Source organism: Drosophila erecta, unplaced genomic scaffold, assembly GCF_003286155.1.
Source record: "Drosophila erecta strain 14021-0224.00,06,07 unplaced genomic scaffold, DereRS2 tig00000000-arrow-pilon, whole genome shotgun sequence".
In the NCBI taxonomy this organism is placed as follows: Eukaryota; Metazoa; Arthropoda; class Insecta; order Diptera; family Drosophilidae; genus Drosophila; species Drosophila erecta.
The window spans coordinates 19,172,606-19,184,956 of NW_020825194.1; the positions used below are offsets into that span (position 1 = coordinate 19,172,606).

At 43.1% G+C, this 12,351-nt stretch overlaps 1 protein-coding gene across 4 annotated transcripts in view; it reads left to right on the top strand.

The window, feature by feature from the left end:
• The window catches only part of LOC6552623 (protein roadkill), a 59,683-nt gene that overhangs the window by 39,069 nt on the left and 8,263 nt on the right, over window positions 1-12,351 (top strand). The window contains exon 1 of one of the 4 annotated variants that reach the window (XM_015154726.2): window positions 7,178-8,974. The exons of the other annotated variants lie outside the window; for them this stretch is intronic. Within the exon in view, the coding sequence (XP_015010212.1) occupies window positions 7,692-8,974 (1,283 nt within the window). The 5' untranslated portion in view covers window positions 7,178-7,691. Of the gene's footprint in view, window positions 1-7,177; window positions 8,975-12,351 lie in introns of those variants that run through there. 4 annotated transcript variants of the gene reach the window in all.

Consider the following 12,351-nt stretch of genomic DNA (forward strand, 5'->3'; position numbering starts at 1 on the left):
TCTGGCTTTTCTGGGATCTGGGATCTGTTCGGAACCGTCCGAGCGAGACGTCTGTGGTTCCAGGTCCCGGGTTTCGAGGGTTTGAGGGTTTGAGAGCCCACCAACGCCGCTTGATGATCGTGTGTGGCAAGAATCGTCAGTCGTCGCCGTTCTCGTTCCACAGAGTCAAAAACTGAGACAGAGACTGACTCTGAGACTGAGGCCGCCTCACATGTTTACTTTGTTTGCCTCCCCTGTATCTTGTATCTGCTATATGAGTGTGTTTAGGCTCTGCGTCTGCGCTTAACGTACACACATACTCGCACTTCACCATAAGCCGTGTTTGCCCAGCTATAGCCCGAAACCACTTTGGTGGCATTTTTTATTTAAATTATTAAACAAAAATAAAAAGAGAAAGAAATAAAAAACACGAAATTTTTTTGAGAGCCAGTCGGGAATTCTTGGTAACTTTTTTTTCATTCTGTTTATTAAGGCTCTCAGAAGTCGGTGTTTGAATTCAGTGCTCGATGGGTACAGTGGATGATGGATAGACTTGTGGTTGAAATACATTTAAACTTATTAATGCACACAAAGAGGCTAAAAGTTTCTGTATCAATTCGATTAGATATGTGGTTAGATTACATTATTGTAATAATTATTCACATTACTTGGGTGATGATTCTAACAGTCCAAACATTTTAAGTTCATATATTTATTTATAGTTGTAGGAGACCTTACAAAAATGAACAATGAACCATTTCTCAGCCACACAAAGGAAATCCTTTTAGATTCCCCTGCTCACTTAATTGATTTCCCACTGAATGGGTATTCACTGTGGTTCCCGCTTCCCTGCTCTTCCCTGATCCCTAAGTCCTGAGGCCACACACGAAGTCCATGATGCACGCACTTCAAATTAGCCTAGCCGCAGATACACAGATACGGATTCAGATGGCCAGATACAGATACACAATCCACACCTGGCTAAAAGGTATTAATACAATGTACAATGTGTGCGTGTGTTCTTTGCATTCTGCTCTCCTCTTTGGGAGCTATCCATCACACATCCATCACACAAAAGAGCAAAGCCAGCGGAAGATTGAATTATATGCCATTGAGGCGTAATTGTTAGAGAATTGTTTGCGGCCAAGAATGGAGGAGAAAAGGGTGGTGGTGGTGGTGGTGTTGGTCTCCCTTTTCCGTCTCCTAAGAGAAGACCACACACGCAGACCAAAGACTCTTCTTCTGCCGACTGGTCTACAGGTGCTAAGGCTTCGCGGCCGGAGGTCCGCAGGCCGTTTGCCTATTCGGGTGGCACCTTTTCACGTTTAATGAGCGTAAACAAACGCCGTGGGATGCACATATCCAGATCCATGCCTCCTCCTCCTATCCTCCTCCTCCTGCGGCTCATCATCCTCGCCACTTGTACGGCTTCTGGCCGTTTCGCCATTCTTGCGGTTAGCAGCGGGATATATGCAGCATTATATCGTCTGGATCCGTCAGTCAGACGATGCCATTTTCAGCCAGGCCAAGAAGATGGCCCAAACGACAGTTTCATAATTTACCTTCCACACAATTACCCAAAGGAGGTAATCGGATGGTAGGGGATGGGATGGGATGGGATGTTTTGACATTTTCGTTTGAGGTCCGAGATAAGATCTGACAAAATCCCATCCTGGGTGTTCTTTGCCTCGCTGTGAAAAATCGCTTTGTCTCCAGTTTGGATTACCTTCGACTTTGTTTATTTTTCATATTTTTTTTCCTTTGCCGATTGATGAATACATTGTGCGACGATCCCGAACCTGGACGAATCGTCTTTATACTTTAGACTTTTTGCACATTTTACAACGTTGTGACATTTGCAAATTGAACCTTGCTTTGTTTATCGGAGAATCGTGTTTGGACCACAGGAAATTCAATCAGTATTTGGTTGAAACTACCTGAACTATTTCTACTCTGCATCTCGGAATTATTGTATAATCGAAACCACAAAGGCAATAAAAATTCGACCCAAGGCCAAGTGAATCTCACTCACCGCCTGGCAACACTTTTCCTACCACTTCCCATTCGACGCCAATAAAAGCCGGGCCGAAATGGGTTTGGCTTTGGGTTACGAAAAAAAGAGAAACAAACGCAAATACAAATCGAAACAGAGCGTACCCGAATGGTAAATCATTTTATGATTTATCACTGGACTAGATTTCGATAGGCTCGTGACAGGGAATGGGCCGGAAAAAGCTGATCTCAGTTACAAAACATCGAAGCAATCAACCGAACGCGATCAAATCGCACAGATTTCGACCAATTTTGGACGCATTTACGTTAACATAAAACGGCCTCAATTAGTGGGGATTGAGCCAAAAGAAATTGGGAATAGATGGTGCAATTGATTTAAAAGATTTAACGGTTAAAGTTGGGTCTAATATTTCTTAATCACTTTGGGAATTTCCCTTTTGCTGCTTATAAAGTTGTGATATAATGAAATCAGTGAAACAACATTATTTCTGTAACAAAAGATTATTCCTGTGTACTTTATACATATTTCTGGAATGTACGATTAAATAGAAATATTATAACTTTACTAAGTAAAATTATGAGTAACTGCAGGGTTACCCTTAAATTTGTATATTCATTGCAGTGCATACCAGTTCCAATGCAATGAATCTGCTGTAATCTGCTGATGCTCTCTAGAAAATGTGAAAACTCCAAAGCATCTTCCTATTAATCTCACTTACCAAATTGGCCCCTTAACAGATTTTACCCAAACAATTAACTCCCAGAGCCGACGTCGTCGCAAAGAAAGCAACAAAGGCGGAGAAAAAAGGCCAGCAAATCCGAAAAAAGCCAGGCCAAGACGACGACGATCAATGATGACGACAAAGCGCAGATTTCTATGCTCGTCTATGAGTGTGTGAAATGCGGAAAGCTGCTCCAATCACTCATTTGTTACATGAGCAACGCAGGGGGAAAGGAAAAAATAAAAAAAGAAAAAAATAAAAAGTAAAAAGTAAAAAAAGATTGTGAAAATGTGAAATGTAAATTTCTCGTTGTGTTCAAACCGACAAAACCGAAACCGAACCAAAACGCCAATTGCTGCAAAGTGATTACGAAAAGTCGCTCTCGTCCCATCTCTTTCCCTGCAGTCGCTTTCTCTCGCTCTCTGAAAAGTTTCACCCGCGGCACGAGTGCGGAAGTTATATCCCACGGCAGCTTTTTTTCGGATGCCGTATCTCAATATCTCTTCGCGCCAGCTTTACAACTCCATTTCACGTATCTAACGGCTGCAGCTCGACTTAGCCATCTCGTAACACGTTAATCACTGGCTTCAATCTCTGGAGCCAAACGATTTCTGTCTGGGCTTCCCTAAAACCACCTCACTTCACTTCGAGGGCAATCGAATCAATTAACACTTTCGACAACGCACCAAAACGACCCACGCAATCGGCCGAGAGAGCAGCCTCCAGATTTGATTGCTTCGATTTCAATTTTGTCATCTGAGGTGATTACAATGTTGCACGGTGCTCTAACTGCGGCCATAAATGAGTAATCGCCCATAATCATCAAAACAATCTGTTAGATAATTTTTATGATTTGTTTATGGCTTCATAAAAAGCTTTAGTTTTTTTTTAACAGTTTTTGTTTTCTTGACTTATTGAATTCCTAAATTTAGACTCATTTTCAACAGCATGGTCAAACGTTACTTTTTACACCATTAATGATTACATGGCCACACTACGAGACTGCGAATTGTCCGTGATTTACGTATTAATCCTAAAAGTATTTCAGTAAATCTGTAAGTATTGTAACCACTGTGCCTGCCTTGATTGAAAATTGGGTTATTGTCAGCGACCCATTGAAGCGGCAGGGGCGATGTTATTAAACTTTTGTTTTATTTATGGAAATTAGTGTCAAGTAAATCATGTGCATGAGCATTTTGCAATATCGCCATATAGCCATATACTGCACACAGAGGCAAGCAAACACACTCAAACACATTGGAAAGCATTAGGCGAAATTTCTATTTCTAAAACAACACCAAAATCCATTGAAAATCGATGGATGCCAGAGGAGAGAGCAGTGGACTGTTGGACGGAAAAAAGAGCAACAGGGGTCAGCTGGGCAATGTGAAAGTCCCAATGAAATTGAGACTCATTGAAGATTCAATGACTAAGTGGAAAGGTGAACCAGTTGAGATTGTTTAATGTTTCCGCAAAAATCGAAAGGAAGTTGAACCGAACGCCTCCAGTTGCCGAATCGAAAATAACAAATGCCCAAAGGTCGCTGAACGAACGTCCGTCTCCGCCGGCCTTTGATTTCAAAGATGAGATGAGCTGAGCAAATCGCCATCAAATAGACATTCAGGCATATCCCCCCTTATTTAGCCACTGTGGCATAATTAGCAGAGTGGGCGGTGATAACTTTGAAATTGATCGTGATGATCGAACAACTACATATACGCTAAATAGCGAATTATAAAGAAACCGTTCAGTGTATTTTGTTTGCGAGTTTGCCTTGAAATTTTTGTTGATTTAATGAATGGTCCATGAACCTTCAGAAACCTTTACTGGTAAATTCTCGCTTGGCAACACATTTTAGGTGAAATCTTAGAGTTTCTTTTAGTATTTAAACAGAAGAATAAAAATGCAATTCCTGCTTCACATTCCATTGAATTCTAGTTGATTTACGCAGAATTTGGATTGCTTGTGGAGCAACCAGCCATTTGCAAGGCGGAAATTTGTATATCTCAATTATCCAACCAATATCACAAGATGCCACACCCCGTCCACAACTCTTGGTTGCTACTTTCAACACCTCCAGCGTCGCTGCTTCAAAGGCCGGTCCTCTGTACCAACCAGCAACGACGACAACAACAAGGAGGGCCGCATTACTGTCCAATTTTCACACATTCTGGCAATGCCAGAGGAACCACCCAGACCATCTAACTAATGAGCAGGCAAGCACTCACTTACCAGCCGCACACACATGATGCGAGCCGGACAGAAGCTGAAACTGATGCGATCTGGACACGGGTCTAGTGTTTCTAGTTCTCTGTGTGGCATGGCCACCGTGGCCATCGTGGCCTAAAAGGACACACACGAAGCCCTTTTGGCCCTATGCTAATTTGCACGCCATAAATGAGACGAATGTGCCGAGTGGTGGCATGTGAAGTGTAGTTGCATTTGCGTCGTGCACTGACAAAAAACAGACATTACCGGTCTACCCTATTTGTAAATGTAATCATATAAATGATCATATAAAATCATATGAATGATCATATAAATGATGTCATAATACTTGTGAAATTGTCTTAGAGAACTAGAGTTATGTTAATATCGTGCGGATTTTTATAAGACTTTGTTTTTATAAATACATAATGGTTTTCTCTGTGCATTCGAGTGGCGGTTGCTGTTGCAGTTGCAATTGTTGCAAGTGGATAACTGCTTCGGCCCGCCATGGATCGAGTGGAAAGATGTGGGAAGTGGATGAAGTGGATTTGGAGTGGGGGCGTGGCTAGGAGAGGAAACGCCGACTGAAAGAACAAATCTGCAGCTGGGTGGCCCCGCCAGAGTTTTGTGATGATGGGCGACTGCCAGCGACATGTGTTGCTGGTTCCTACATACATACACATGTACATATATACTCGTAGTTGGATGGCTAATGCCGTCGACAACGACAACGCCCCATTTGGATACACACACAAGCATGGCGAGTACAAGTACAATGTGCCACCCAAAATTGAAAGAAGAAAAAAAATAATTTTCTGACAAAGGACGACAGCTTACGTTTTCCGGCGATGTGCGTCGATAGGACGTTCCAATGTCAACTGTTCCTGTGGGAACAGCAGACAGGATGCACTGACAAAAAGTTCTTTCAGTTGTTTATAATGTGTCCTTGTAATTAAAAATTCAACATACCCAAAAACTCTCTCGACGGATATTAATATTATGCCTGATAACAGAGGGCTAGAATTGGTGATTCGTTTTTTTTCTTAAGATCAATACTAAAACAGAAAAATATTTTAAATGTAAATACGTTTCCCAAAGAACGTTTTTTTTAAGATAAAAACTTGCTAGGAATGTAAATTTATAATAAGGCTGAATGCAGAAATGATTCAAGTTGTTCAAGGAAATTAAATTTCATTCTATAAAGTTGCCTTGGAAAATAGACCAATTACTTTTGTTGTTGTGTATGGAGATGGGAGGCTTTTCAGATGGTGCCCATATTCCTTGATGACTTTTCCATAGCCCCGCAATTTCGATAGCCTCGTACGTATGGCTATGTGCATGGAAAATAGGAAGAAGCCCTTGAAGGACGCGCCAGAAGGCTAGCAAGGTGGTCAGTGGGCAGGCGGGGGTGGGGGCCCACCGGATCGGACCGCCTCTGTGACCAAGTGATTACCGTTTATCGCCACGCCAAGGACCGCCGGCAAATGTAACCTCCGTCCTGCGACCACACGCGCACCCACACTCGGAAAACGCGTATACGCAGTGTATGCGACACACACGCGCAACCATTTATCAGCTGGCCCTCAACGCTCGCTCTCTCCCTCGCTCTCTCGCTTGCGCTCTCTCCCTCTCTCACTCTTTGCACTTGCGCTTGATTTTCAGTGTCGCTGCTGGGCTCTCGCTCTTTTTTGCTCAGGCCCTCTCCCTCTCTCACTTCCTTTTGTTGCCCAGTAATCGTATAACATAAAGGTATGCCCATGCATTTGTTTATTCCTTACGAAACAGGGAATATGTGTAAATGGCTTTTGAACTTGAACGTATCGCTCTGGAGGTTTTGGAGAATTGTTATTATTAAAATATATAATCGACGATCTAAGGGTAGTATGTTTAAAACCACGGAGTCATTATTAGGTTGTGTAGCAAAACGCAATTTAAATATATGATTTTGCCTTAAAAATTGAATTGGGATACGACATTTTCTCCCGAAACAATAAATTTTATTCACCGTAATATGAATGATTCAGCGTGTACTATATGTTCAACGTAGCAATGCAATTGGGTTTATTTAGGGTACCTCCCTATCGACCCCCTGCACCCACAGCTTTCCCACTCGTTTCCATATGTGCTCATCGACCTCACACAAAGCGAACCGAAAGTGTAGGTGTGCGTGCGTGTGTGTTACATGGTGAAACGCAGAGAGAGAGAAACGCTGTGAAACGAAGTGGGAACTGAAACGAGCAGCGCTGCCGGCGTCGCAATCGCAGTGGGCATCGCAGTCAGCGTCGCGAGTGGACGGCGGAAATTTCTGTATTTTCAAATTTCAGCTCATTTCGACGCGCACTTTCAAGCGGAGCGGTTCGTTCGTTTTGTGAGCGCTCAACTCAACTCGATTCGATTCGATTGGATTGGATTCGCCATTCGCCGTTCGCCTGCTCTCTCGCTTCGTGTGTCGCCCCACCAAATATAACTATAACATACAAAATAAGAACGAGAAAAAATTAAATCAAATACTACTACTCGAAACAACAAAATCGAGCACACACTCGAAAATTATATACAAATCGTAAGGCAACTAAAATATCAAGCAAACGGCATGTGGCAACAAAGAGATTTGTGCAAATGAAAAATTTATAAGCACCAAAAAGTTGAGCAATTTTTTACACAAGCCAGGAGGAATCCGTATATTTTATAATCAAATCAAATCAAATCAAATCAAAATACATAAAAGGTGTGTGAGTGTGTTGAAGTGTTTGCTATCAAAGTTGTAAAATGTTTGAGCCCTATGTGAAAATCAAGAAAAAGCGAAGTGTGCATGAAATCTATGAAAATGAGAATTTAGAGCAACAGCAACATCAGCAGCAGCAACCTGCTACCAGCGATAATTGTTGCTGCGAGAACGGAGAGCCTCAGAATGCGCCTGAAGTCGCAACTGCAACGGTAGCGGCAACATCTGTGGCAGCAACATCTGCAGCAGCAGCATCAGCATCAGCAACAACAGTCGCCACAGGAGCAGCGGCCAGTAGCAGCAGCAGCGGCAATTGCAGTCGCCTGCAGCAATTGATATCGACGCCACCAGTATTATTGCGCAGATCGTCGCTGCAACAGCAGCAGCAGCAGCAACACCACCCACACACGCCAGCAGCAACAGCAACACCACCGCAACAGCAACAGCAGCAAGCTGCGCCTTCGGTTTTGCAACAGCATTTGGGTCACCTGAATTACGAAAGTGGAGCAACTGCAGCAGCAGCAGCAACAGCAGCGGCTGCAGCAGCAGCAACCAGTAGAAGTGGCTCGGCAACACTGGCGCAGCATTTGGCAACACCCAGCAACATACTGCAGGCGGCATTCGGCAGCAGCAACTTGCAACACATACTAACGCGGTCCGCCCCCTCGCCCTCGTCCAGTGCGATTTCCTCGAACAACTGCAGCAGCGCCTGTGCGGGCAATACGCACTACAACGGCGGCAACAGCAACAGCAACAGTGGCAGTATCAGCAGCAACAGCAATCACCACAGCAACAGCATCATTGCCAGCCGCCTGTTCGGAGCCGCCTCCTCCTCCTCATCGTCCTCCTCCTCCGCATCAGCAGCCTCCTCGTCGGTGGCCGCCTCATCCTCCTCATCATCACACCATCTGCATAGCCATCATTCGGCGCTGACCAACTCCATAACGAATCGCATCAATCAGTCCATTAGGCGGCATCTGAACCAGCAGCAGCATCACCATCCCCTCAGTGCATCCTCGTCCTCGTCCTCCGCATCTGCATCCACATCATCATCATCCTCCTCTTCATCAGCCTCCTATCAGCAATCGTCGGTACAACAGCAACATTATAATTGCGCCCATCCTGCACAGCAGCAGCACCACCATCACCACAGCAGCAGCAACAACAGCAGCAGCAGCCATCATCAACACCACAGCAGCAGCAGCAACAGCAGCAGCAGCAACAATCAACAGCAACCACAACAATCTCCTCTGTGCCTAGTATTATTAGTTAAATGCCCCAATTCTAAGGAATTTTGTAACGCCGCCGCAAATTTCTGTGATAAAAGGTAAATATGTCACGCCCATTGGCCCATTTAGGCCCGATCCTCCCGCCTTTCTGTGTGTGTAAATTGTCTCTTTAGCCATTAGTTAAATGAGAACAGAACATATCTCTGTAGGGCCACTTGAGGCATTTGCATAAATATTATTGCTGTTTAAATGCCAGCTATTGGCATTTGTTCGCTTGAGCCATTAGCACCTACTATAAAAGCAGTAGCTGTGGAATATGCATGCTATTTATATGCTAACTAGGTGGTCTTGAATGTGTGGCGATCGACTAATGACTAAAGTTGAACTTTAAAGCATTATCTGATTGGTTGCGAAGTATAGAAAGACATTTTAAATACGAGCAAATTCACATTTAAGCCCAAGAGATCTAGATGAGTTCTTGAAACTGCACATGAACTTAAGATCCGAAACAAACCATTCAATGAGCCAAACTGAGCTCGAATTGGCCCAGCTTAGCAACAAGTAATTGGTAACACAAACGGCGCACATTAACCAGTGTCAACCATCGTTGGCCCTCCAATTGGAAACCGAAATCCACTTGAGATGTGTGGCCCAGAGTGTGCTGATGACCCAGTTTAGTTTCCAGGACCTCTTTCGCCCTGAACCACTTGCGTTCTGGGCCACATTTCGAGTAACCATTGTCACATCCTTGGGTAACGGCCACAACAAACAAACAAAACCGCCGAACAAACAACAGTTTGTTTTGTAAAAGTTTCTCAGCCATTTTTTCGATGGCTATATGTGCTATGTGCATGTGCATATGTATACCCGTATGTATACGAGTATATATTTAATTTTGATGACTTGTACTTTTTCCGTATATGTTCGCTTCGGTTTTAGTTAGCAACCTCGGGGTAACCTAGATGGTTTTTTGAGATGACCTTACTTGCTTAAGTAATTGGTTTCTTCGGTGTGGAAGCTCGTTGATTTGCCTACTAATTCTATTGATCACCCTGAGCCAGCCGAGTTTCGTACTTTCGTACATTTTGCCCCTTCGAGAACTGGAGAATGTCGTAACTTTTCCCCGGGGCGAATAAACACAGAACTTAAGTAATTAAGTTCTCCCTATATATGTATCAGCCACCCTTAATAGCTGCCTCCATCGCCCCGTCTCTTTCCACTGGCAGCAGGCTTTCTCTTTCGCACCGACATGCTCTCCTTTTCGTTCTCGCTGCTGCTTTCACACGGTGACCCCAAAAGGCGTTCGCCTAACCTCAAAAAGATGAACAGAAAATATAACAATTTGGTAAACACAAATGCTGATGGTCGGACAAACGGGGCGCTTCTCCACGGTATTTTATTCATTCTGTTCTCTTAATTTTTTTTTTTGTTTTTTTTGACGTTGTTTCTTGTTTGAGTGGCTCTCAATTTTCGGCTAATTAATGGGCGTGGGCGGCTTGCGTGCCAACCTTTGTCATTTGGGGTCAGCAAACAGCTGCAGCAGCAGCCACATCTACATGCGAGCTGCAGCTGCTGCTTTGTCATTGAAGAAGAGTGCTGCAGAATCGAGACCATGGCTTGGCTCGTGGTCGGTCGGTTTCTTTCTTAATGCTTTTGACCATGTGCCAGTAATTGTTTTTGCCATTGTTATTGCTGCACTTATTCACTTTTCACTGGGGCGCTGCGTTCTGAATTTCGTGCACTTGTTGCTCATTTTCTCTGGCCTTGCTGCAAATCGCCCGATAATCCGCAGTATTTCGAACAAAAAACGTTCTTTGTCCCAGACGCCGACCGACGAATCTGAGTCATGGGCCGCTGATTGCGGACTGTTCTTTATCAGCTATCAGCTGGATTCCGACTGAAGTCTGCACCCTTACCTAAACATTCTGACAAACATTTTTATTAAAATAACTGGGGGCTTTTGGGAAATCAGTTCTGAGAAACTGTCATTACGATCTAAAATTAGCTTGAAAAAGTTAATTCTCTGAAATATTTGTGATAGCAACCAGTCCACCATATCAATATTATATTATAAAATAGGAATCATAGCGCATGTTACAATCGAGAAATTTAAGTATTCAGTATTTAAACCATATTATTTCCAAGCCTTGACACCAATAGTCGAATTCAACTTTCATATTTCGCTCCACAAGGCATTTCCGTTCCGAGCTCCAAAAATAAAACCCTTGCTGAGTTTCGAATACAGGGTGTTTTGGGCCTCGGTATGCGGTTTTTGTGTTTTATCTGCTCGAATGGGAAGAGACGGGAAGTTTGCTTGACTGATTTTCGCTGTGAAAGGGCTGGCGTTGCTGGTCATGTTGCTCCAAGCCTTGGCAACATGTTGCTGCAACATTATGCAACGAACTTTTCGGGCTTCCGTTTGCTGCATCAATTCCTTTCCCCAAAAACCCGAGTTCAACCAATTATTAACAGATCGTGTTGTGTTGCAATGCAACTTTCCAATTTTTGCTAGTTGTTGTCCGCACGGCCAATTTTTTAGTTTTCATAAATTATTTAAAATGTAAAACTTTCAAAAATAGCGAAATTAAATTCATTAACATGAAACAACAGCCGCTGTTGAGCAAAAAAAAAAATAAAACGAGTAAGCAGTTTTATATTTTTACTATAATTGAACTCGGTCCAGAGTTTTCACTTTGTTTAACACATTTCACCCAATGATCGTAAACCGAAAATATCACCTGGTCTTTCACTCAACCCACATTTTATTTAGAACAGATACAGATCTCTCGAAGAAATCAGGCAAGAATTTCTAAGCCAATAAAAAGAAGATCTTTTAAGCCAACAAGATCACGACGCTTGCGCCTAAAGAAAAAGTAGTAGAAATCCCAGCAAAACGCCACAAAAAAAAAAAAAATAGAAAAGAAATGAAAGAAAAGAAAATAAAATAAAAAAGAAAGCACGACAAAAACAAAATGTGAAAACGCATGAAAGCCAATTTCTTCTCTCTCGCTCACAATTTGTTTAGAAAGTGCAGAGAAAGAGGTAAAAGCGGCAAAATGCAAACAAGCTAAAAGTTTGGCCCAAAACGTTTCAATGAAAATTGGGCACACAACATGTGGTAGGTTTATAATTAATTTATTGATTTCATTTCTGCTCCGCTCTGCCCGCAAAACTAGTTTGCCTCTGAAAATTTATTATACAACAAAAGCAGCTGGTAAAAAGGTGATATTGCTGTCCATGTGTCTGTGTATGTTTTGAGCCACGCGCTAAACGGACAACGTGCTTTCGGTTAAAGAGCAGCTAAGAGAGTGACTAAGAGAGATCGCTTAAGCTCGGCTCGCAGCCACAGCTACGTCATCAAACAAGTTTTTACGATTACATAAAGTCGCGTTCCGCTGTCAGCAAACTTGCTCTCGTTTCGAGCTTCGGGTTTCCACTTTTCGTAGTTGTTGCTTCGGGCTTATTGTTTTTCTTC